Source organism: Salmo salar, chromosome 18 (genome assembly GCF_965601325.2).
Source record: "Salmo salar chromosome 18, fSalSal1, whole genome shotgun sequence".
Taxonomy (NCBI): domain Eukaryota; kingdom Metazoa; phylum Chordata; class Actinopteri; order Salmoniformes; family Salmonidae; genus Salmo; species Salmo salar.
The window spans coordinates 86211476-86237855 of NC_138308.1; the positions used below are offsets into that span (position 1 = coordinate 86211476).

At 41.2% G+C, this 26380-nt stretch overlaps 1 protein-coding gene across 1 annotated transcript; it reads left to right on the forward strand.

Annotated features, from left to right (window-relative positions):
- The first annotated feature begins 24 nt into the window (after positions 1–24).
- LOC106577948 (uncharacterized) lies at positions 25–26300 on the forward strand. Its single transcript, XM_014156427.3, has 5 exons — positions 25–302; positions 1818–1912; positions 2251–2326; positions 9092–9931; positions 22308–26300. Exons 1-5 carry the CDS (start codon positions 38–40, stop codon positions 22721–22723), a joined length of 1692 nt encoding a protein of 563 aa, XP_014011902.3. The 5' UTR covers positions 25–37; the 3' UTR covers positions 22724–26300.
- Positions 26301–26380: the final 80 nt, after the last annotated feature.

A 26380-nucleotide genomic window follows, 5' to 3' on the forward strand; every position in this document is an offset into this window, starting at 1 on the left:
TCCCAATTGTAATCCAAACTTCACTAGCTGGTCAGTTATGGAGGAACGCGAAGACTTCGTGAACATTTTTAAAACACAGGTTAAGAATGTTTTGGATATTCTGTTAAATGTCGCCGTATCGGAGATAACACATATTTTCCAAGGCACTTCGGGTAACGCTACTATCCGGAATACAGTATTACCCGTTGCTCTTTGCGCCGGAGACCACGCCATAGAGGCCGTGCAGGCATGCAGACTGAAGAATGCATTGGAGATGGCAATATGCACATACACACGGGAAACCGCTGAAATGACACCACGTGGTGAGTAACTTTATCATAAGTTATTTTAAAGTAGGCCTAATGTAACATTGTCAGGAAGTCTCAGCGTTAGTTGTATGAATGGGCTGTAGAATAAGGCTGCATGTGTTACAGACCAGACGTCTGTTGTGTGTTTACAAACGGTAGGCTTAAGTTACCAACTTAGCGACACATTTTCAAAAAAGCAACTAGCGACAAATCTAGCGACTTTTTCTGGTGTTATTGGAGACTTTGAGACTCTGACGTTCTTACTCTTCTCAACGAACAGCGGGTCCTGCCGTGAGTCCCACCCCCGTCCCAAAGCACACAGGCGGCCCAGTCCTCGCGCTGCAGTCAGAGCAGGAGATGTTCACCCCTCCGCGTCCAGACTGCAAATGAATCGCGCATGCGGGAAGCCGCGGCTGGTTGATCCCGCTCTGGCTTACATAAAACTATTAACCGAATTAGGGCCAGACTAGTTACCATAATTTTCTCACATTGCCATTGACCGTTTTTTTTCTTCTATTTTCTCTTTTTGGTCCATTTAGATTGTATACAAAACTGTTAAAAATGCTCATGTGTTACTGTGACTTGTTGTAGGCTCCTAAGTGGATCATAAGGTTAAAAACAAAACCAAATGTAAGATTTTTTTTAACGAAGTAACTCTGCCAGAGTGTCTCTTTTGGGTCAGCCCGGATAAAGGAGGGTTGGAATTGTGACATAAAAAAAAACAATCGACAGAAGAAATTTCATTTGTAGTTCTAAACATGTTTAGGGTATTTTTTTTACTCTCTCGCCTACAGTGTCCATTACAATTACATTCACATGGCCAATTATGCAAATTAGGTGATGCAGTCATTTAGTGACCTTTTAGGACAGCCAATAGCTACTTACTGAGGACTTGGCAACACTGGGCTTAACGCATAGATGGGTGTTCATAAAATGCTATTTCAAGTAACACTGTTGGCACCTCGGTAAGCACTTTTGTACTTTTTTTATGGTGTAGTCCGGACTGGCCTTAATTTTTGGGCAGGTCCAGACCAAATCTGAACCAATCATAGATGACTGTTTTATTAAGATTGTATCCTGTGTGGACCTGCCTTGATTTGGCCCACACGTCATCTATACATTCAGTATTTTCAACTTTCATTAAGAACCAAAAATGAGCCTGATTGCAACATCCTGGAAAATGTGTATTTTCACCACTCAGACCCCAAATTTAACCTAACGTCAATGTCTGGGGAATATGTGTTTTAAGTGTCTTTTCAATGTAATTTTGCTTACTGGGACTATGTTAGTTTAGCATTTTTTGGGGGTCTCAGCTAGGGCAGCAGAACGACAAGGACTGGCCCTGCAGCTACAACAGGTGTTACATCTCTAGCTAGTTCCAACTTCTGTTCCCTTGGTATTCCAGTATGTAGACTAATTTGTTGCCTCCTTAGTATTCCCGACATTTCCTTAACGGAAAAGTATGTTTATTTTATTTGTCATTTTTTTTGTTCTGTGTTTGTGTTTCATCTCCTGTTGTGTTGACCCTAGCAACTCAACATGATGGTGGTGAGGCCCCCAGTGGCTCTGTTGCTATGCCAAGGCGTGATGATGGTGAAGACATGCACGTTAATCTTAAATATGAGGTGAGATGGTTAAAATAAAAGATGGCATGAATAAAACGGAACCGCATCATTTACATGAATGGGGAAGCCCGTTCTGCTCATTCTAGTTCTGTGGTTAGAATGCTCGGGTGTGTGTGTGTGTGTGTGTGTGTGTGTGTGTGTGTGTGTGTGTGTGTGTGTGTGTGTGTGTGTGTGTGTGTGTGTGTGTGTGTGTGTGTGTGGGTAACACAACCGCCCTTTTAGTTGACCATTTGATGACTTAATGGCCCCTGTAATGTTCAGTGTCAGTTTTGTTTCCTTCTGTAGCAGTATCTAAATGCTAATGTAAGTAAACAGTACATCCATTGTTATGCCTGTAGAGATTGGACATGGACTGGAAGGTGATGAAGGTTGGTGTCTTCGAGGAGGGTGACAGTATTGGGAACAGCATGCAAAGTAAGTGGACCAGACAAGTGGATTGGTTGCTCTTTGGGGATTTAGGCTGGGTAACCGTAAAGCACTTGTGACAACTGCTGATGTAAAAAGGGCTTTATAAAATGCGTTTGATTTGAAATGTGGAGTAGTGGATGGAAGGAGAATTTAAGTCATTGCCTTTATTGTCCCAGTAGTAGAGGTACATAAAGATGGCCCTCATGCACTTACCACAAATGACTCGTTTGGCTAAGTTTGCCGTAGTGTACATTACACTCCTTATAATTTATTTGTATGTTCATTAGCACCGTATACATGATCCCAATTCTATCTCGGACTGTTTTCTTCTAATTGCCGCAAAGGTAGATTATGCAGATATTTATTGAACCATGTCACGCACCGTAGTTTACCAACTCAATGGATAGTGCTAAAACGATGACGACATATCTGAATGCTTCCATCTTTATGCATGTTCGTCATTGGGACATTCGTAGTGCAGTCAGGGTGAAACAATCATCTACAGTGCATTCGGAAAGAATTCAGACCCCTTGACTTTTTCCACATTTTGTTACGTTACAGCCTTATTCTAAAATGTATTCAATTAATATTTTTCCACTTTCTCATAAATGAAAAACCTTATTTACCTAAGTATTCTGATCCTTTACTATGAGACTTTAAATTGCGCTCCGGTGCATCCTGTTTCCATTGATCATCCTTGAGCTGTTTCTACAACTCGATCGGAGTTCACCTGTGGTAAATTCAATTGACTGGACATGATTTGGAAAGGCACACACCTGTCTATATAAGGTCCCACAGTTGACATTGCATTTCAGAGCAAAAACCAAGCCATGAGGTCGAAGGAATTGTCCGTAGAGCTCCGAGACAGGATTGTGTCGAGGCACAGATCTGGGGAAGGGTGCCAAAACAGCATTAAAGGTTCCCAAGAACAGTGTCCTCCACCATTTTTAAATGGAAGAAGTTTGGAACCACCAAGACACTTCCTAGAGCTGGCCAATCGGGGGGGAAAGGGCCTTGGTCAGGAAGGTGACCAAGAACCTGATGGTCACTCTGACAGAGCTCCAGAGTTCCTCTGTGGAGATGGGAGAATCTTCCAGAAGGACAACAACCTCTGCACCACTTCACCAATCAGTCCTTTATGGTAGTGGCCAGACTGAAGCCATTCCTCAGTAAAAGGCAAATGACAGCCTGCTTGGAGTTTGCCAAAAGGCATCTAAAGGACTGTCAGACCATGAGAAACAAGATTCTCTGGTCTGATGAAGCCAAGATTGAATTATTTTGCCTGAATGCCAAGCGTTACGTCTGGAGGATCCCTTGCACCATCCCTACGGTGAAGCTTCGGTGGTGGCAGCATCATGCCTTTTATTTTTATTTTTTTTGGCAGAGACTGGGAAACCAGCCAGGATCAAGGGAAAGATGAACGGAGCAAAGTACAGAGATCCTTGATGAACCTACTCCAGAGTGCTCAGGACCTCAGACTGGGGAAAAGGTTCAACTTCCAACAGGACAATGACCCTAAGCACACAGCCAAGACAAAGCAGCAGTGGCTTCGAGACATGTCTCTGAATATCCTTGAGTGGCACAGCCAGAGCCCGGACTTAACCTCTTGACGGTCGCCTAGGATAGGGGGCGCCACAGCGCATTTTGAAAAAAATGTGTGCCCATTTTAAACGGCCTACTACTCAAACTCAGAAGCTAGGATATGCATATAATTAATACTTGTGGATAGAAAACACCCTAAAGTTTCTAAAACTGTTTGAATGGTGTCTGAGTATAACAGAACTCATATGGCAGTCAAAACCCCGAGACAGATCGAAACAGGAAGTGGAATTCTGAATTGCGAACTCAACTTCATCACGTTGCCTATTAATCACACCGTGAGCTATGGTTCATGGAGCACTTCCTATTGCTTCCACTAGATGTCCCCAGTCTTTACAAAGTGATTTGAGTCTCCTACTGTGAAAACTGACAGAATGACACGCTGTGGAACGTGGTCACACGGAGAGGGCCATCACCATTATGACGCCGGCGCCCCTGGTTACCCTCCCCTTTCGAAACGTTTTGAAACACAATGCAATCGTCCCCCTCGAATCTTATTGGAGCTCTAGTTGAAAAAGGCCCTAAAGATTTTATGTTATACAACGTTTGACATGTTTGAACGAACCTAAATAAGAAAAAAATGCATTTTGTTGAAAGAGTAGCCCCGCGCACGTCGGAACTTTTGGTGCAGCCTTCAGAACGCGCTAACAACAACAAGCTAATGGAACATAAAGGATGAACTTTTTCGAACGAAAATACATTTTTGGACCTGGGATTCCTGGAAGTGCCTAAGGATGAAGATAATCAAAGGTAAGGGATTATTGACAACAGTGTACAAGACTAGATTTGATATGCGATTGTTCCAAGCTGGCTAGCCTATTGCTAGCCTATTGTTCTGAGTATCGCATCCCCTTTTATCGCAAAGTGTGATTACCCAGTAAAGTTATTTTTAAATCTGGCATTACAGGTGCTTTCAAGAGATATTCATCTATAAATCTTAGAATGACAATATTACATTTTAAAAATGTTTTCGAATAGTAAATTGTAGCACTGTTTCATCAGATGCATTTGAGGGAAAATAGTTAGTCAACGTTACGCACCGATGTAAAATGCTGTTTTTATATATAAATATGAACTTTATCGAACAAAAGAATGCATGTATTGTGTAACATGATGTCCTAGGTGTGTCATCTGATGAAGTTGTCAAAGGTTAGTGCTGCATTTAGCTGTTTTTTTGGTTATTTGTGATGCATGTGGTTGGTCGGAAAATGGCTATGTGGCTACTTTTACGATATACTCCTCTAACATAATCTAATGTTTTGCTTTTGCTGTAAAGCCTTTTTGAAATCGGACAACGTGGTTCGATTCAGGAGAGGTATATCTATAAAACGATATAATTTGGAGAAAAAAATGTGAGAAAAAAAATTATTACATTTTGTTATGCTAATAGTGATAGGATTTTTCGCTGGATGTCCGTCCCGAGGCCGCACAGGGGTTAACTTCTTGGGGCTATGTGGGACGCTAGCGTGCCACCCGTGGTGCACCCTATCAACAGCAGGTGCATTTCAAGAGCGGCAAATTTGAAACCAAATAAATGTCAAAATTCAAATTTTTCAAATATACAACTATCTTACACCCTTTGAAAGATAAACATCTCCTTAATCTAACCACGTTGTCCGATTTCAAAAAGGTTTTACGGCGAAAGCATAAAGTTAGATTATGTTAGGAGAGTACATTGACAATAGCTGTGTAATGTTTTGTCAATTCAAAGACGGGCGTCACTAAAACCAGCTAAAATGATGCACTAACCTTTGACAATCTCCATCAGATGACACTCCTAGGACTTTATGTTAGACAATACATGCATTTTTAGTTCTATCAAGTTCATATTTATATCCAAAAACAGCGGTTTACTATGGCGTTGATGTTCAGGAAATCGTTTCCCTTCAATAACCGGCAGTCAAGTCAGCACCACAAATTAAATAATTAAAATTAGAAAACATTGGTAAAATATTATATTGTCATTTAAAGAATTATAGATTTACATCTCTTGAACACAATCAACTTGCCAGATTTAAAAATAACCTTACTGGGAAATCACACTTTGCAATAATCTGAGCACTGCGCCCAGAAAAATACGCTTTGCTATACAGACAAACGGCCATGTTGGGGAGATCTAAAATCGAAAATACTATGTAAATAATCCATTACCTTTGATTCTCTTCATCAGATGTCACTTCCAGGAATCCCAGGTCCATAACGAATGTAGTTTTGCTCAAAAAAGCTCATCATTTATGTCCAAAAAGCTCCGTGTTGTTAGCACATGATCTAAGCCAGCCGGACTTCTCGTCATGAACGAGGGGAAAAAATATATTTACGTTCGTTCAAACATGTCAAACGTTGTATAGCATAAATCATTAGTGCCTTTTTTAACCAGAACATGAATAATATTCAAGGTGGACGAATGCATTCTCTTTTATAACGTATTGGAACGAGGGTACCCAACATGAACTCGCGCGCCAGAGTCTAATCGGCCATCACCGTTCCAAGGCTCTTGTTCGGTCAGATCTCACAGTAAAAGACTCAAAACACTTTGTAAAGGCTGGTGACATCTAGTGGAAGCAATAGGAAGTGCCAAAACATTAATCAACCCCTGTGTGTTTCAATGGCATAGGCTTAAAGGTAATTCAACACATCAGGTATCCACTTCCTGTCAGAAAATGTCTCAGGGTTTTGCCTGCCAAATGAGTTCTGTTATACTCAGACACCATTCAAACAGTTTTAGAAACTTTAGGGTGTTTTCTATCCATATATAATACGTATATGCATATTGTAGTTACTGGGTAGGATTAGTAACCAGATTAAATCGGGTACGTTTTTTTTATCCAGCCGTGAAAATACTGCCCCCTAGCCCCAACAGGTTAAACCCAATTGAACATGTCTGGAGAGACCTGAAAATAGCTGTACTGCAACGCACCCTGTCCAACCTGACAGAGCTTGAGAGGATCTGCAGAGAAGAATGGGAGAAACTCGCTAAATACAGGTGTGCCAAGCTTGTAGCGTCATACTTATGTAAATGTGTTTTTTTTTAAATATATATATATGTATGTATTAGAGGTCGACCGATTTTTATGATTTTTCAATACCGATTATTGGCGGCCCAAAAAAACCGATGCCGATTATTCGGCCGATTATTATGGTTTATTTTTATATATATATCACACACACACACACGCATCTCTGAAGTGACAACGATACTGAAGAGTCTGCTTAGGAGACAAATACTCTCAACTGTTTGAATAATAAAAATAGAGTTTAAGTTACCTGTGATGAATGCTGAAAACAAACTGTAATTTCTATATGCAGGAAATCCTATTTTAATGGGCATGGTAAGAATTGACTACAAAAGTGCGAGTCATAATTCCCATGACACCTAGCAAAATCTGAAAAGCGGTTCCTTCATTTATTCCATAGGATATTTTTAGATTAACTTAAAATAAGGTCTGTGTTTGGTTTAGGCTTACACCACCTTGCCAATTGTATAACTGTGTAGATATCCATAGGATATAACTCTGATCAATATAAGCAAAGATTTTTTTTTGTAGAGTGGATTTATGAAAATATGTTGACAAACGTTACCTAGTGAGATTTACACGGGTATCAAAACGCCGAGGCGGTTTAAGCACAAAACACAGACCTTATTTGAAGTAGATCAAGACGTTCTCTATGGAAGACATGAACGGTAAAATAATGAAGGAACCCCTTTCAAGTTCAGCCGCAAGTTATTACAGGAATTATGACGCGTCGACTATTTCTCTCTAAACCATATACCTTTGACTATTACGAGCCTGCTGCTGCCTACCACCGCTCAGTCAGACTGCTCTATCAAATCATAGACTTAACTATAATATAATAAATCTTAGGTCATTAATATGGTCAAATCCGGAAATTATCATCTCAAACATTATTCTTTCAGTGACATACGGAACCGTTCCGTATTTTATCTAACGGGTGGCATCCATAAGTCTAAATATTCCTGTTACATCGCACAACCTACAATGTTATTTCATAGTTACGTAAAATTCTGGCAAATTAGTTCGCAACGAGCCAGGTTCTGTATACCCTGATTCTGCGTGCAACGAACGCAAGAGAACTGACACAATTTCACCTGGTTAATATTGTCTGCTAACCTGGAGTCCTTTTAGCAAAATATGCAGGTTTAAAAATATATACTTCTGTGTATTGATTTTAAGAAAGGCATTGATGTTTATGGTTAGGTACAGTCGCTCAACGCTTGTTTTTTTTTCTCGCAAATGCGCTTTTGTTAAATCATCCCCGTTTGGCGAAGTCTGCTGTCTTTGTTAGGAAGAAATAGTCTTCACAGTTCGCAACGAGCCAGGCGGCCCAAACTGCTGCATATACCCTGACTCTGTTTTGCAAGAGAAGTGACACATTTTCCCTAGTTAAAATAAATTAATGTTAGCAGGCAATAGTAACCAAATATGCAGGTTTAAAAATATATACTTGTGTATTGATTTTAAGAAAAACATTGATGTTTATGGTTAGGTACACGTCGGAGCAAAGACAGTCCTTTTTTGCGAATGCGCACCACATCGATTATATGCAAAGCAGGACAGGCTAGATAAACTAGTAATATCATCAACCATGTGTAGTTAGTTAGTGATTATGATTGATTGTTTTTTTTTTTTGTAAGATAAGTTTAATGCTAGCTAGCAACTTACCTTGGCAACGTAAAGCAGGTGGTTAGAGCGTTGCAGCCCCAAGCTGACAAGGTAAAAATCTGTCGTTCTGCCCCTGAACAAGGCAGTTAACCCACCGTTCCTAGCCCGTCATTGAAAATAAGAATGTGTTCTTTAACTGACTTGCCTAGTTAAATAATAGTTTAAAAAATAAAAAATAAAAATCAGCAAATCGGTGGCCAAATATACCGATTGTTATGAAAACTTGACATCGGCCCTAATTAATCGGCCATTCCGATTAATCGGTCGACCTCGGGTGTGTGTGTGGTGTGTCTGTGTGTAATTCATCTTGAAATAAGGCTGTAACGTAACAAAATGTGGAAAAAGTCAAGCGGTCTGAATACTTTCTGAATGCACTGTATAGGCTCCTGTATCAAGTGCATTTGGAGGGCAATATTAGTGGTTTGTTTCTCACTGATATGAAAAAGATCAATGTTATGAGGCCAACAGTATATTTTTTTGTTTGTTCCAGAGAGTCAAGAATATGAATGTCTTGTCTCTGAATTGACGTCTGAACCATCGACATCCTCAGAGGTCTGGGACCCCCACTGCATACACACTGAAGACAGTGCCGCCACCACCACCCTGTCACTGTGTTCAAATGACAAGGTATCGTTAAACTCCCCGACAGACAAACTGACTGAACAGGAGACGCAGGTGGGTTCTTCCCAGACCCCACATCCAGTGCCCCTGCAATGGCTTCTATTTCCTCTTCCTATCTCAGTCAGCCCAGTAAAAGAAGTGGAATTAGAAAGGGGAAAGCTAGTGGGGAAACTGGAGCCTGTTCCCATCGCCATCAGCACGCCGGTGGATTCGGAACAACAGCCAGCCAACACCCTTAGAACTATAGATATAGAACCCATGCTTAGGACACCTGTGGGACACCCGGAAGCACTCACTGACTTTGACATCACTGGTGCTGCTCTCAAAGAAGAGCCACTAGGAAGCTCAGGACAACCGGAACTCAAGGAGGAGATTGAGCTGGTCCGGCATACTGCACAACCAAGTACACAACGGTACAATGACATTACAGCAACAACACAACTAAGCATGCTACAGGAGCCCATTCTCACCCAAGGAAACCCCAACGTACACATGGCCACACAAGCAAGCACTATACTAAACCCAGCAGCAAAGGAAGAGCAGCGAGACCGAGGAGGACCAGTGTTGAGAGGGACCAGAAGCAGAAAAGGCTGTGACTCCACAGCACTTCAACCCACCACCTCCATACCACCTCACCACTCGCCCCTCACCCCCTCCACTCCACCACTACTACCCCATGCGCTGGAGAAGCAGATGAGAACCTGTTCAGGTATTCACCCATGCTGTAACTCTCCAATTCCTTGAATCGGATCTCCTCGCTGCCTCAACCTTATTGGAGGAGGAAGTCCAAGCTTCCTCTCCTCTGACCTTCTCTTCCAATGAGTTTCGAAGGCAGTGAGGTTGCAAGGAATTGAGGAAGAGCACTCCCTTCTCATTTGTGCAATATACACTGAGTATACCAAACATTAGGAACACAATACTAATATTTAGTTGCACCCCTTTTTGCCCTCAGAACAGCCTCAATGTGTTGGGGCATGGACTCTACAAGGTGTCGAAAGCGTTCCACAGGGATGCTGGCCCATGTTGACTCTATTGTTTCCCACAGTTGTCAGGTTGGCTGGATGTCCATTGGGTGGTGGACCATTCTTGATACACACAGGAAACTGAGCGTCAACGCTTCTGTGTTTGCAGTTTTTGAAAAGGAAACAGAGAGCTGCACACTCTAGGAGCTCAGATGCAATAATGTAATAACCAACGTTTCAACAGACAAGCGGTCTTCATCAGGGTATCATGACAAACACTGTGGGTCACTAGTTTATTAAGTGTCAAAGGACACACCGAGGTGTCTGTAATCATTGCCGGGTGGACTGACATTGGTTAATTCTCAGATATAAGAACATTCAAAAACATGAATGCATAGCATACGATAATAGATACAATTTGGCTACATAGGCCTACAAACATTTTACAATGAATAGAAAAATTACAAGAATGGCTTCAGATCAAAATCTACGTTGATACTGAAGGGAGCAAGGGTCTTTAAATTAAAGATCCAAGCAGCCGCTTGTTTTAACAATAAATTGTCGAGGTCACTCCCTCTCCTAGGGAGGGTGACCAGTTCAATGCCGATATAACGTGGTGACGAAATCGAATGATTCGCTTCTGAGAAATGGGCAGGTGGTGTTTTTGCACCTAAGATTCGTACTTTTATATTGCACTTTGTTTTACCCAAAATATTTACCACAAGGACAAGTTCTAAGTTAAAATAATCAAATCAAAGTTTGTCACGTGTGCAGAATACAACAGGTGTAGACCTTACAGTGAAATGCTTACTTACAGGCTCTAACCAATAGTGCAAAAAAGGTATTTGGTGAACAATGGGTAAGTAAAGAAATAAGACAACATTAAAATGACAGTTGAAAATAACAGTAGCGAGGCTATATACAGACACCGGTTAGTCAGGCTTATTGAGGTAGTATGTACATGTGGGTATGGTTAAAGTGACTATGCATATGATGAACAGAGAGTAGCAGTAGCGTAAAATGGGGATTGGCGGGTGGTTGGACACAATGCAGATAGCCCGGTTAGCCAATGTGTGGGAGCACTGGTTGGTCGGGCCAATTGAGGTAGTATGTACATGAATGTATATTTAAAGTGACTATGCATATATGATAAACAAAGTAGCAGCAGAGTAAAAGGGGGGTTGGGGGCACACAATGCAAATAGTCCGGGTAGCCATTTGATTACCTGTTCAGGAGTCTTATGGCTTGGGGGTAAAAACTGTTGAGAAGCCTTTTTGTCCTAGACTTGGCACTCCGGTACCGCTTGCCATGCGGTAGTAGCGAGAACAGTATGGTTGGTCTTTGACAATTTTTAGGGCCTTCTGACATCGCCTGGTGTAGAGGTCCTGGATGGCAGGCAGCCCAGCCCCAGTGATGTACTGGGCCGTACGCACTACCCTCTGTTAGAGGTCGACCGATTAATCGGAATGGCTGCTTAATTAGGGCCGATTTCAAGATTTTATAACAATCGGTAATTTTGGACACTGATTTGGCAGTTTTTAATTGTATTTATTTCATAATTTTTGGGGCGATTTTAGTATTTATTTTTTAATTCGTTTTTTTTTTAATATTAATTTTTGTAAAATGTTTATAAATGTACATTTTTTTATATATTTTTTTTTTTATAATTTTAATTTTTTTAATCTCTTTTTTTTCGTCTTATTTTTTTACACCTTTATTTAACTAGGCAAGTCAGTTAAGACATTTATATTTTCAATGACGGCCTAGGAACGGTGGGTTAACTGCCTTGTTCAGGGGCAGAACGACAGATTTTTACCTTGTCAGCTCGGGGATTCAATCTTGCAACCTTATGGTTAATTAGTCCAATGCTCTAACCATCTGCTTTACATTGCCCTCCACGAGGAGCCTGCCTGTTAAGGGAATGCCGTAAGAAGCCAAGGTAAGTTGCTAGCTAGCATTAAACTTATCTTATAAAAAAACAATCAATCATAATCACTAGTTAACTACACATGGTTGATGATATTACTAGTTTATCTAGCCTGTCCTGCGTTGCATATAATCGATGCGGTGCGCATTCACAAAAAAGGACTGTCGTTGCTCCAACGTGTACCTAAACATCAATGCCTTTCTTAAAGTCAATACACAAGTATATATTTTTAAACCTGCATATTTAGTTAATATTGCCTGCTAACATGAATTTATTTTAACTAGTGTCGGGGTATATGCAGCAGTTTGGGCCACCTCACTCGTTGCAAGCTGTGAAGACTATTTCTTCCTAACAAATACAGACAACTTTGCCAAACGGGGGGTGATTTAACAAAGGCGCATTTGCGAAAAAAGCACAATCGTTGCACGACTTTACCTAACCATAAACATCAATGCCTTTCTTAAAATCAGTACACAGAAGTATATATTTTTATACCTGCATATTTAGCCAAAAGAAATCCAGATTAGTAGGCAATATTAACCAGGTTCATTGCACGCAGAGTCGGGGTATATGCAACAGTTTGGGCCGCCTGGCTCGTTGTGAACTAATTTGCCAGAATTTTACTTAATTATGACATAACATTGAAGGTTGTGCAATGTAACAGGAATATTTAGACTTAGGGATGCCACCCATTAGATAAAATACAGAACGATTCCGTATTTCACTAAAAGAATAAACGTTTTGTTTTCGAGATGATAGTTTCCGGATTCGACCATATTAATTTTTTACATTTTAGTCATTTAGCAGACGCTCTTATCCAGAGCGACTTACAGTAGTGAATGCATACATTTCATTTAATTTTCATTTCATACATTTTTTTCTTTCTTTTTTTCGTACTTAATGACTTAAGGCTCGTATTTCTGTGTGTTTATTATGTTATAATTAAGTGTATGATTTGATGAGTCTGACTGAACGGTAGTAGGCACCAGCATGCTCGTAAGCATGCTTTAAGCATTGCACTGTTTGACTTCAAGCCTATCAACTCCCGAGATTAGGCTGGTGTAACCAATGTGAAATGGCTAGCTAGTTAGCAGTGGGTACGTGCTAATAGCGTTTCAAACGTCACTCGCTCTGAGACTTGGAGTAGTTGTTCCCCTTGCTCTGCATGGGTAACGCTGCTTCAAGGGTGGCTGTTGTCGATGTGTTCCTGGTTCGAGCCCAGGTAGAAGCGAGGAGAGGGATGGAAGCTATACTCATACACTGGCAATACTAAAGTGCCTATAAGAACATCCAATAGTCAAAGGTATATGAAATACAAATCGTATAGAGAAATATTCCTATAATAACTACAACCTAAAACTTCTTACCTGGGAATATTGAAGACTCATGTTAAAAGGAACCACCAGCTTTCATATGTTCTGAGCAAGGAACTTCAACGTTAGCTTTCTTACATGGCACATATTGCACTTTTACTTTCTTCTCCAACACTTTGTTTTTGCATTATTTAAACCAAATTGAACATGTTTCATTATTTATGAGGCTAAATTCATTTTATTGATGTATTATATTAAGTTAAAATAAGTGTTCATTCAGTATTGTTGTAATTGCCATCAATACATATATATATATAATGACTGATTTTAATCTGTATTGGCGTTGAAAAAAAATCATAATCGGGCCACCTCTACCCTCTGTAGTGCCTTGCGGTCGGAGGCCGAGCAATTGCCGTTCCAGGCAGTGACGCAACCGGTCAGGATGCTCTCGATGTTGCAGCTGTAGAACCTTTTGAGGATCTCAGGACCCATGCCAAATCTTTTTTTGTTTCCTGAGGGGGAATACTCTTTGTTGTTCCCTCTTCGGCGGTCTTGTTTGGACCATTCTAGTTTGTTGATGTGGACACCAAGGAACTTAAAGCTCTCAACCTGCTCCACTACAGCCCCGTCGATGAGAATGGGGGCGTGCTCGGTCCTCCTTTTCCTGTAGTCCACAATCATCTCCTTAGTCTTGGTTACGTTGAAGGATAGGTTGTTATTCTGGCACCACCCGGCCAGGTCTCTGACCTCCCTATAGGCTGTCTCGTCGTTGTCGGTGATCAGGCCTACCACTGTTGTGTCGTCTGCGAACTTAAAGATGGTGTTGGAGTCGTGCCTGGCCATGCAGTCGTGGGTGTACAGGAGGGGACAGAGCACGCACCCCTGGGGAGCTCCAGTGTTGAGGATCAGCATGGCAGATGTGTTGCTACCTACCCTCACCACCTGGGGCGGCCCGTCAGGAAGTCCAGGATCCAGTTGCAGAGGGAGGTGTTTAGTCCCAGGATCCTTAGCTTAGTGATGAGCTTTGAGGGTACTATGGTGTTGAATGCTGAGCTGTAGTCAATGAATAGCATTCTCACTTAAGTGTTCCCTTTGTCCAGGTGGGAAAGGGCATTGTAACAAAGATTGCATCTGTGGATCTGTTTGGGTGGTATGCAAATTGGAGTGGGTCTAGGGTTTCTGGGATAATGGTATTGTGAGCCATTACCGACCTTTCAAAGCAGTTCATGGCTACGGATGTGAGTGCTACGGGTCTGTCGTCATTTAAGCAGGTTGCCTTTGTGTTCTTGGGCACAGGGACTATGGTGGTCTGCTTGAAACATGTTGGTATTACAGACCCAATCAGGGACATGTTGAAAATGTCAGTGAAGATACCTGCCAGTTGGTCAGCACATGCCCGGAGCACACGTCCTAGTAATCCGTCTGGTCCCGCACCCTTGTGTATGTTGACCTGTTTAAAGGTCTTTCTCACGTCGGCTACGGAGAGCGTGATCACAGTTGTCCGGAACAGCTGATGCTCTCATACATGCCTCTGTTGCTTGTCTCAAAGCGAGCATAGAAGTGATTTAGCTCGTCTGTTAGGCTCGTGTCACTGGACAGCTCGTGGCTGTGCTTCCCTTTTGTAGTCTGTGATAGTTTGCAAGCCCTGCCACATAAGACGAGCGTCGGCGCCAGTGTAGCATGATTCAATCTTAGCCCTGTATTGACGCTTTGCCTGTTTGATTGTTCGTCACAGGGCATTGCAGGATTTTTAGTTTTTATTGATAAAGCTAGTGACTGATGTGGTGTACTCCTCAATGTCATCTGAATAGTCCCGGAACATGTTCGTCTGTGATAACAAAAGTCCTGTAGTTTAGCATCCGCTTCATCTGACCACTTTGTTATAGACCGAGTCACTGGTGCTTCCTGCTTTAATTTTTGCTTGTAAGCAGGAATCAGGAGGATAGAGTTGTGGTCAGATTTACCAAATGGAGATAGAGCTTTTTTACGCGTCTCTGTGTGGAGTACATGGGATCTAGAATTCTTTTTTTTTTCCCCTCTGGTTGCACGTTTAACATGTTGGTAGAACTGATTTAGGTTTCCCTGCATTAGTCTCCTGCCACTACTGGGTGAGTGGTTTCCTGTTTGCTTATTTCCTTATACAGTTTTTGATGTCCCGTTGGTAGGATATTTGTGATCGTACCTCGTCCAATGATTGCATGTTGACTAGTAGTATTGACGGTAACGGCAGCCCACTCGCCTTCTGCGGGTCCTGGCGAGGCATCCGGCTCTTTGTCCTCTGTACCTGCGTCGCTTCCTCTTGCAAATAACGGGAATGTCGGCCCTGTCGGGTGTTTGGAGAATGTCCTGTGCGTCTTGCTTGTTGTAGAGAAAAACTTCATCTAATCCGAGGTGAGTGATCACTGTCCTGATATCCAGAAGCTCTTTTCTGCCGTAAGATACGGTTGCAGAAGCATTATGTACAAAGCATGTGATAACACATTTCATTGGGATCTGTTTTCCTGTTTGGGTGTTTGAAGGATCTGCTTTTGTAAGTGCCATTGCATTGAGTGCAGCCATTACACTTGTAGTTTTCATCCGGTAGAGGTGCAAATAGATGTTGTGAAGGGATATTTTGGGGTGGTAAATCAGTTTACCAATTGATCTGAGATTTCTGCCCTGTGAAAATACAACAGAGGGAGGGTCCGAAAACACATTTTGGATACTGTCATCGGATCTTAGAATGTGCCAATGTTTGAACGATTCCCTTAATTTGTTCAGAGCACACTTTGAATAGCGGGGTAGTTAGACTGCCTATTTTTACAATACTGTCCTTGAAAGAGTGTCTCTTTGTTTAGAATTTTCTCAATGTCAGTATTAATCTGACTGTTTTTGTACCCCCTCGAATTGTCTTTGCGTCTCAGCCTTAGAACTGTCAGATTGCGATAGAAATATCAGCCCTCAACAAACTGTTACGATCAGTAGGTTTCCTGTAAAGATCAGTGTATGGAAGGAACATTATCATCACACACAATCAGAAGATCAAGGAAACTGATTTGACGTGTGTCAGATTGCATAGTAAATATCAGGTGCTCAGATCAAGAGATAAGAAAAGCATGGAATGCCTGGATCTGTTTTGCATCACCCCTCCATAGAACAAAAATGTTCTAATTTCTAACATTATTATTTGGAAACGGTACATTGACATTTTTGAAGGGATTGAAAATGGACTGTTTCTCCATGTAACCCACATACAAATGAGCATAGTTAGGAGCCATATGGGGTCCCATAGCAGTACCCTTCCTCTGAATAAAGAAATCCTTTAGAAACATGAAGTGATTGTGTGTGAGTACTATTTCAATTTGTAAGTCGCTCTGGATAAGAGCGTCTGCTAAATGACTTAAATGTAATGTAAATGTAATTTCAGCCAATGTTAGTGTATTCACTGGAAGGTATTTCATTAGGGTCACATTGCAGAAGAAAATGTACCGTGGCTTCAATACTGCCCTCGTGGAATATTTGTGTATAATGACTCAACATAAAAAATGAACAAAGTATCATCATGGAGAGGATCAAGTGATTCACTAATAGAGATCATACTAGTGTCATTTACAAAGGAGGGGAGCTGTTCTGTGAGTGGTCTAATAAATAAAGTTGATAAAGGAGCCGTTACTGCATCAATGCCCGCTACAACAGGGCGCCCTGGGTTTTTTATAACATTCTTGTGTAATTTCGGCAAAGTATGGAAAGTGGCAAGTTTAGGGTGTTGAATGGCCAAAAGCTTGTGTTCTTATTTTGGTGATTTGACCACAACTTAAATACCCATCTAGGACAGTGTAGATAGTGTTCTGAAATTGGGAAGTGGGGTCACTTCTGAGTTTTTCTTAAAGGGTTAGCTCAGTGCAATGATTTCGATGTAAAGGTAGACATGTTGAATGTTTTTTTGGAAACATCCATTTAAGAGAATAAATGTAGCTCCCCTAATTGTGATATTTCTACTGAACGTGTAAGTTGCTCACCTGCACATACTCTTGACTCCTTTTAGAAGCAAGGAGACATGGGTAGGGCTCAATATCTTGCTTGATAAATTAGACACTCACTCCTGTGGGTTCTGAGACCGTGTGAACGGTCCCCTCTGCCTCTGGTAGTCGTTTCTTCTTACCCCGTCGGGTAAGGCATCTCGTCGGTACGGGTGACCGCGGCCACCTCAGCGCTTCTTTCGGTCCAGTCTCTCGTTGGTTAAAAAACTGCCACTGGAAGCGGATGAGGCGCTGGTTGTAGAGTGTTGGTCAGACAGGGGTGGACAGAAGTAAGCGGCCTCCCACCTGCGTCTGTCATGGAGAGGAGGAGCAGGACCTCTTATCAGGGTTTCTTCAGAAGTAGACTGACCTCGGCCTTGTTTTTTTTGTCTTGGTTGAATTTGAGCGCTTGGTTAGTTTTCATCAGTTCATTGAATATGACATCGTTAACAGCTCCTTGCAGAGTTGTGTGTGTCTCTTCAATCGTATCCATTTCAATAAAATCATTTTCCAGCTGGTGAACAATTTAATGTTATTAAACCAATAGAACATGTGTTAAAGGGTTGCAGTTCTTGACAAACCGGTGCACCTGGCACCTACTACCATACTCTGTTCAAACGCACTGAAGTCTTCTCTTGCCCATTCACCCTCAATGACACACATGCACAATACATGTCTAGACACTTAAATAATGATTTAACCTCTCCTCTCCTTTATCTACACTGACTTGAAGTGGATTTAACAAGTTACATCAATAACGGATTATAGTATTCACCTGGTCAGTCTGTCAAAGACCAGTTTTTAATGGTTTGTATACTCCGTTCCATCAAAGTAGTCACACCCATTGACTTACTCCACATTTTGTTACAGCATGAATTTTAAATGGAGATTAGACTTTTATTTTTTATTTTTTTTTACAAGTGATTTCAGCTTGTCATTTGGTAATTATCTTGAGTCAAGTATTTAAGCCCTTTTTACAGTTGACGTTGAAAGTTTACATACACCTTAGCCAAATACATTTAATTGTTTTTCACAATTCCTGACATTTAATCCAAATAAAAATTCCTTGTCTTAGGTCAGTTAGGATCGCCACTATTTTAAGAATGTGAAATGTCAGAAGAATAGGAGAGATTTATTTCACCTCATTTCTTTCATCACATTAGTATTTGGTAGCATTGCCTTTTAAATTGTTTAACTTGGGTCAAACGTTTTGGGTAGCCTTACACAAGCTTCCCACAATAAGTTGGTTGAATTTTAGCCCATTCCTCCTGACAGCTGGTGTAACTGAGTCAGGTTTGTAGGACTCCTTGCTCGCACACGCATTTTCAGTTCTGCCCACATTTTCTGTAGGTGTGAGGTCAGGGCTTTGAAGGTCACTCCAGTACCTTGACTTTGTTGTCCTTAAGCCATTTTGCCACAACTTTGGAAGTATGCATGGGGTCATGGTCCATTTGGAAGACCCATTTGCGACCAAGCTTTCACTTCCTGACTGACGTCTTGATGTTGATTTTCGATATATCCACATATTTTTCCTGCCTCATGATGCCATCTATTAAGTGCACCAGTCCCTCCTGCAGCAAAGCACTGCCACTCTTGTGCTTCACGGTTGGGATGATGTTCTTCGGCTTGCAAGCCTCCCCCTTTTTCCTCCAAACATAATGATGGTCATTATGGCCAAACAGTTCTGTTTTTATTTCATCAGATCAGACATTTCTCCCAAAAGTACGATCTTTGTCCCCATGTGTAGTTGCTAACCGTAGTCTGGCTTTTTTATGGAGGTTTTTGAGCAGTGGCTTCTTCCTTGCTGAGTGGCATTTCAGGTTATGTCGATCTAGGACTTGTTTTACTGTGGCTATAGATACTTTTGTACCTGTTTCCTCCAGCATCTTCACAAAGTCCTTTGCTGCTGTTCTGGGATTGATTTGCACTTTTTGCACCACAACGTTCATCTCGAGGCGGTATGACGGCTGCGTGGTCCTATGGTGTTTATATTTGCATACTATTGTTTGTACAGATGAATGTGGTTCCTTCAGGCATTTGGAAATTGCTCCCAAGGATGAACCAGACTTGTGAAGGTCTACAATTGTTTTTGAGGTCTTGGCTGGTTTCTTTTGATTTTTCCCATGATGTTAAGCAGAGCCACTGAGTTTGAAGGTAGTCCTTCAAATGCATCCACAAGTACACCTCCAATTGACTTAACTTCTTACATCTAGGCGTTCCGCTAGCGGAACCCCTAGCCAACAGCCAATGGGGTCGCATTGCGCGAAATACAGAAACCTTAAATGCAATAATTTCAATTTTTCAAACATACGACTATTTTACACCATTTGAAAGATAAGGCTTTACAGCGAAAGCAAAACATTAGATTATGTTAGAGTACCCAGCCAAAAAGAATCACACAGCCATTTTCAAAGCAAGCATATGTCACAAAAAAGCCAAACCACAGCTAAATGCAGCATTAACCTTTGATCTTTATCAGATGACACTCCTAGGACATTGTATAACAATACATGCATGTTTTGTTCAATCAAGTTCATGTATCAAAAACCAGATTTTTACATTAGCATGTGATGTTCAGAACTAGCATACACACTGAACTTCTGGTGAATATACTAAATTACTCAGCATAAACATTCACAAAATACATAAATTATTTTAAGAATTATAGATACAGAACTCCTTTATGGAAACGCTATGTCAGATTTTAAAATAGCTTTTCGGCAAAAGCACATTTTGGCAGTTAATCCCCGTTCCTAGGCCGTCATTGAAAATAAAGTGTTTTTAATCTGACTTGCCTAGTTAAATAAAGGTGTTAAATTTTTTGAAAAATTGTGTAATATTTTTTTTCTTTTTTATAAATCGGCAAATCGGTGTTCAGAAATGCCAATTACCGATTGTTTACTTGAAATCGGCCCTAATTAATCGGCCATTCCAATTAATCGGTCGACCTCTAGTGCAGATGCACTCACACCTGCCTGCTGCCATTCCTGAGCAAGCTCTGTACTGGTGGTGCCCCGATCCCGCAGCTGAATCAACTTTAGGAGACGTTCCTGGTGCTTGCTGGACTTTCTTGAAGCATTCTTCACAACAATTGAACCGCTCTCCTTGAAGTTCTTGATGATCCGATAAATGGTTGATTTAGGTACAATCTTACTGGCAGCAATATCCTTGCCTGTGAAGCCCTTCTTGTGCAAAGCAATGATGACGGCATGTTTCCTTGCAGGTAACCATGGTTGACAGAGGAAGAACAATGATTCCAAGCACCACCCTCCTTTTGAAGCTTCCAGTCTGTTATTCGAACTCAATCAGCATGACAGAGTGATCTCCAGCCTTGTCCTCGTCAACACTCACACCTGTGTTAACGAGAGAATCACTGACATGTCAGCTGGTCTTTTTGTGGCATGGCTGAAATGCAGTGGAAATGTTTTTTTTGGTATTCAGTTCATTTGCATGGCAAAGAGGGACTTCGCAATTCATCTGATCACTCTTCATAACATTCTGGAGTATATGCAATTTGCCATCATACAAAGTGAGGCAGCAAACTTTGAAAATTCATATTTATCTCATTCTCAAAACTTTTGGCCACTTTATGTAAACTTCCGACTTCAACTGTATGTCAAGCCTAAATAAATTCAGGGGTAAAAATGTGCTTAACAACTAACATTAGTTGTATGGACACACTTTGTGCAATAATGGTTTTTAACATGATTTTTGAATGACTGCCTCATCTCTGTACCCCACACATGCAGTGCATTTCAAATACTGATTCCACCACAAAGACCAGGGAGTTTTTCCAATGCCTTCAAAGAAGGGCACCTACCTATTGGTTGATGGGTAAAACAAAAAAGCAGACATTGAATATCCCTTTGAGCATGATGAAGTTATTCATTACAATTTGGATGGTGTATCAATACACCCAGTAAGGAAGATACAGGTGTCCTTAACTCACTTGCCAGACAGGGAGGAAACAGCTCTGCGATTTCACCATGACGCCAATGGTGACTTTAAAACCAAGTTTAATAGTTTGGATTTGAGAACTGAGGATGGATCAACAACATTGTAGTTACTACACAATACTAATCTATTTGACAGGGTGAAAAGAAGGAAGCCTGTACAGAATACAAATATTCCAAAAGATGCATCCTGTTTGCAACAAGGCACTAAAGTAAAACTTGGGTATGCTTGTAATCGTTAAGTACTTGGGCTTGTTTCAGGATTAAAAAACTAAACGTAATGGAGCTAAGCACAGACGTTAGACTAGAGGGAAAAACTGGTTGTTAGCTTTACACCAGACACTAGGAAATGAATTAATCTTTCAGCACGATAACCTTAAACACAAGGCCAAATCTTCAATGGAGTTGCTTACCATTAACACAGTGAATGTTCCTGAGTGACTGAGTTATAGTTTTGATTTAATCTACTTGAAAATCTATGGAAGACTAACACAACAAAATGGGGGTATAAATACTTTCTGAAGGTACTGTATGTGTTGTCTTCAATGTATAGTTTTTATTTGGAATACATTAGAACTGTGTTATTTAGCTAGGCAAGTCAGTTAAGAACAAATTCTTATTTCCAATGACACCTACCAAGGAACAGAGGGGTTAACTGCCTTGTTCAGGGGCAGAATTAAATTTTTACCATGTTAGCTCGGGGATTCGATCCAGCAACCCTTCAGTTACTGGCCCTTCGCTCTAACCATAAGGCTACCTGCTGCCCGTTTTACTCCAGTGGACAGTTTCTCCTGTCTTATCTTATCCAGGGGTGCAAAATTCTGGTCATTTTCCCAAATTTGCCAGGTTTTCCACTTTTCTGGGATTTGGGGAAAATTACTGTTAACTTGAATTCATAATCCTATTTTATGCTATTTTATCATTCTCTCCAGTGACGCTCGAGGACATGCGGCTGGTGGGACACTGCCACCGTCGTCTGCGCATCTGCTGGGACTGCGGCAAGATCTTCTACCGGAAACGGAAGCTGAGGTGGCACCGCCGTTTAATCCACACAGGAGAGAAACCGTACTGCTGCTCCCAGTGTCACCGGGCGTTCTCGCTCCGGAAGAACCTGAAGCACCACCAGAGGGCCCACACAGGGGAGAAACCGTACCACTGTGAAGACTGCGGGAAGCAGTTCCAGTGCAAGGGGAAACTGACGACCCACATGAGGTTTCACACAGGGGAGAAACCCTTCGGCTGCACCCTCTGTAGGAAGAAATACAGGGTGCTAAAGAATTTACAGAGACACATGGCCACCGCACACCCGCACGCCAACACACCCCCTGGCCGACGTCTTAACCGTTAGAACAAGTCTGAAATGGTACCCTATTCCCTTTTTTTTTTTTGTAGTAGTAGTAGTACACTACTTTTGACTTATGTTGCTCCCTCTGGGAACAGGGTGCGGAAGAACTTGACACATGACATAAAGACATTGAGGTGAAAGACCACACCAAGACAGTGAAAGACTGAATAGTAGAAGATTCTGGATAGAATACTTGAGTGGGGTGCAGTGTAGGCGGCCTACGTGTTATCTAGAGATCTACAACTACGGTTGAAGTCAGAAGTTACTACACCTTAACCAAATACATTTTAAAATCAGTTATTCACAATTCCTGAGATTTAATCCTAGTAACAATTCCCTGTCTTAGGTCAGTTAGGATCACCACTTTTATTTTAAGAATGTGAAATGTCAGAATAATAGTAGAGAATTATTTCTTTCAGCTTTTATTTCTTTCATCACATTCCCAGTGGGTCAGAGGTTTACATACACTCAATTAGTATTTGGTAGCATTGCCTTTATTAAATTGTTTAACTTGGGTCAAATGTTTTGGGTAGCCTTCCACAAGCTTCCCACAATAAGTTGGGTGAGTTGTGGCCCATTCCTCCTGACAGCTGGTGTAACTGAGTCAGGTTTGTAGGACTCCTTGCTCGCACACGCATTTTCAGTTCTGCCCACATTTTCTGTAGGATTGAGGTCAGGGCGTTATGATGGACACTCCAATACCTTGACTTTGTTATCCTTAAGCCATTTTGCCTCAACTTTGGAAGTATGCATGGGGTCACTGTCCATTTGGAAGACCCATTTGCGACCAAGCCTTAACTTCCTGACTGTCTTGAGATATTGCTTCAATATATCCACATAATTTTCCAGCCTCATGATGCCATCTATTTTGTGAAGTGCACCAGTCCCTGCTGCAGCAAAGCACCCCCTCAACATGATGCTGTCACCCCCGTGCTTCACGGTTGGATTGGTTTTCTTCGGCTCCCCCCTTTTTCCTCCAAACATAACAATGGTCGTTTATGTTCAAACCGTTCTATTTTTGTTTCATCAGACCAGAGGACATTTCTCCAAGAAGTGTATCTTTGTCACCATGTGTAGTTGGTGTAAACCGTAGTCTGGCTTTTTTCATGGCGGTTTTGGAGCAGTGACTTCTTCCTTGCTGAACTCCTTTCATGTTATGTCAATATAGGACTCGTTTTACTGTGGATATAGATGCTTTTGCACCTGTTTCCTCCAGCATCTTCACAAGGTCTTTTGCTGTTGTTCTGGGATTTATTTGCACTTTTCACACCAGAGTACGTTCATCTCTTGGACAAAACGCATCTCCTTCCTGAGCGGTATGACAGCTGCGTGGTCCCATGGTGTTTATACTTGCGTACTATTGTTTGTACAGATGAACGTGGTACCTTCAGGCATTTGGAAATTGCTCCCAAGGATGAACCAGACTTGTGGAGGTCTACAATGTTTTTTCCTGAGGTCTTGGCTGATTTCTTTTGATTTTCCCATGATGTCAAGCAAAGATGCGCTGAGTTTGAAGGTAGGTCTTGAAATACATCCACAGGTACACCCCCAATTTGACTCAAATGATGTCAATTAGCCTATCAGAAGGTTCTAAAGCCCTAACAATTTTTCGCAATTTTCCAAGCTGTTTAAAGGCACAGTCAACTTGTTGTATGTACACTTCTGACCCACTGGAATTGTGATACAGTGAAATAATCTGTTTGTAAACAATTGTTGGAAAAATTACTTGTCATGCACGAAGTAGATGTCCTAACCGACTTGCCAAAACTAGTTTGTTAACAAGAAATTTGTGGAGTGGTTTAAAAAGGAGTTTTAATGACTCAACCTCAAGTGTATGTAAACCTCCGACTTCAACGTATGTCTAAAGCTATGACCATGTGTAAAATCCTTCAATACGTTGTAGATCCATCCTTCAATGCATTTTAGATCCATTTAGATGTTTCATATTGTACTCAGGAAAACCACTTGCAGACAGACTTTGAAAACGAAGTGTGTGAGAGAGAGGTGGATGCTGTTGACACAGTGAATGATGAGCCAGCTTGTTTAGAATAGGACTTTCCTGCCTGGCTGTCGCATACTCTGAGCCATATGCCGATTGGGCGATCGGATATCACAGACATCAGTGCGTTCAAGACAACTGGGAACTTGTGGGGGAGAAAACTAGCTCTGACAGGGAAAATTTGTTTTGAACTGTCATCCAACTCGGAATTCCAAGTCGGGAACCCGGCCTCTTTCCAGAACTGACCTTAAGATCACTGACGTCATGATTTGACCTTGTTCCCAGTTGTCTTGAACACAACATTAGAAACTAGTGTTTTGCATGCCTCTTCCTAAGATGGCTGATGTATAACTATGAACACTATGGTCCTTACTACGATGGATAACACACCTCGGTGTACTCATACACTGATCATGTTATAGAACACCATGTGAGATTCTCAATTCCATATTCCTCGTGTCCTCTCTCTCCGTGCCTCCTCAAAATCCATTGGATGAGAAAGCCAGAGGTCCCTCCACTCTGACCTTCTCCTACAATGGGTTTTGTTACGGCGTACTCGAGGAGTATGACATTTACATTCCCCCTAAGTACTGTGGCAGTTTCTCCTGACCAGGAAAAGATTCTGGGCCCTAGTTGTCCAGAGGGCTATACTACAATGCAGGCTCAAGGAGTTAACCTGCTAACTTGCCTAAATATTCTGAAATAACAAAAATAAGCTTGAAATGGGCATGGTCTACTTAACTCGACAACCAAAAATGCATATCTAAGTTTAGTTTTCTTTATGAATGATAAAATAGTTATTTCTGGTTTTATCAAAGTTAGCTGGCTTTTATCCTACTTTGTATTATACCCCTCTGGTCAAACCACATGTTCAGGAAGCACTCCTGGCCCTAGGCAGATCATATGGTACTATACTGTAGTGTAGTTACTAGCTAACATACTAAATGCCTCCTTTTGAGACAAATACACTAACACCATCTGCGGATGCCAATGTTTTCTGTTGAAATGATTGAAGCCAAATTCATGTGTACTCTTTGGTGGAAGAAAGTTCTTGGAGTAATATTTAAATGTTCTGTCAGGAGGATGTTTGGACACTGACTGTCTTTACTTTTATTTGGTCATAATTATTCTGTTATCATTTGCTATTATTTTGTTTCCCCACAGATTCATGCATGATACAGTGCCTTGCAAAAGTATTCAGACCCCTTCGATTTCATCACATTGTGTTACAAAGTGTACTTAAAATACATTAGTCTTTTTTGGGGGGGTCAACAATCTACACAATCTGTCAGTGTAAAATATTTTATAATAAATACTTTGATAATATTTTAACAATAAAATGTGACAATCCAAGTGGCCTGAATACTTTTGCAATGCACTGTATATGGACTTGTGTTGTTTTGTTGGACCATGGCCATCATATCGGAGAAAAGTATGCAAAACAACTGGTTTATTTAATAGAAGTACTTTACTTTTATTGGTAATATTATTAGCATCTTACTTCATGACTATGAGTGTCACATCAGCTTTTCATATCAAACCGTACATTGTTCTTTTACACATTAAATGAAAGGGTGGTTCTATGCTGTGATTGATTACACATCCAATACAACTGTATTGTTCATGTTACAGTGAACATTTGTCCTCTGATTACTCAACTC

What these genes read in the sequence shown, in the direction of transcription:
- LOC106577948 (XM_014156427.3), top strand. Translation starts at nt 38, where the DNA reads ATGGAGGAACGCGAAGACTTCGTGAACATTTTTAAAACACAGGTTAAG. An exon ending in CGCTGAAATGACACCACGTG is followed by an intron (nt 303 to 1,817) that starts GTGAGTAACTTT and finishes TGTTGACCCTAG; the next exon opens with CAACTCAACATGATGGTGGT. An exon ending in TATTGGGAACAGCATGCAAA is followed by an intron (nt 2,327 to 9,091) that starts GTAAGTGGACCA and finishes TGTTTGTTCCAG; the next exon opens with AGAGTCAAGAATATGAATGT.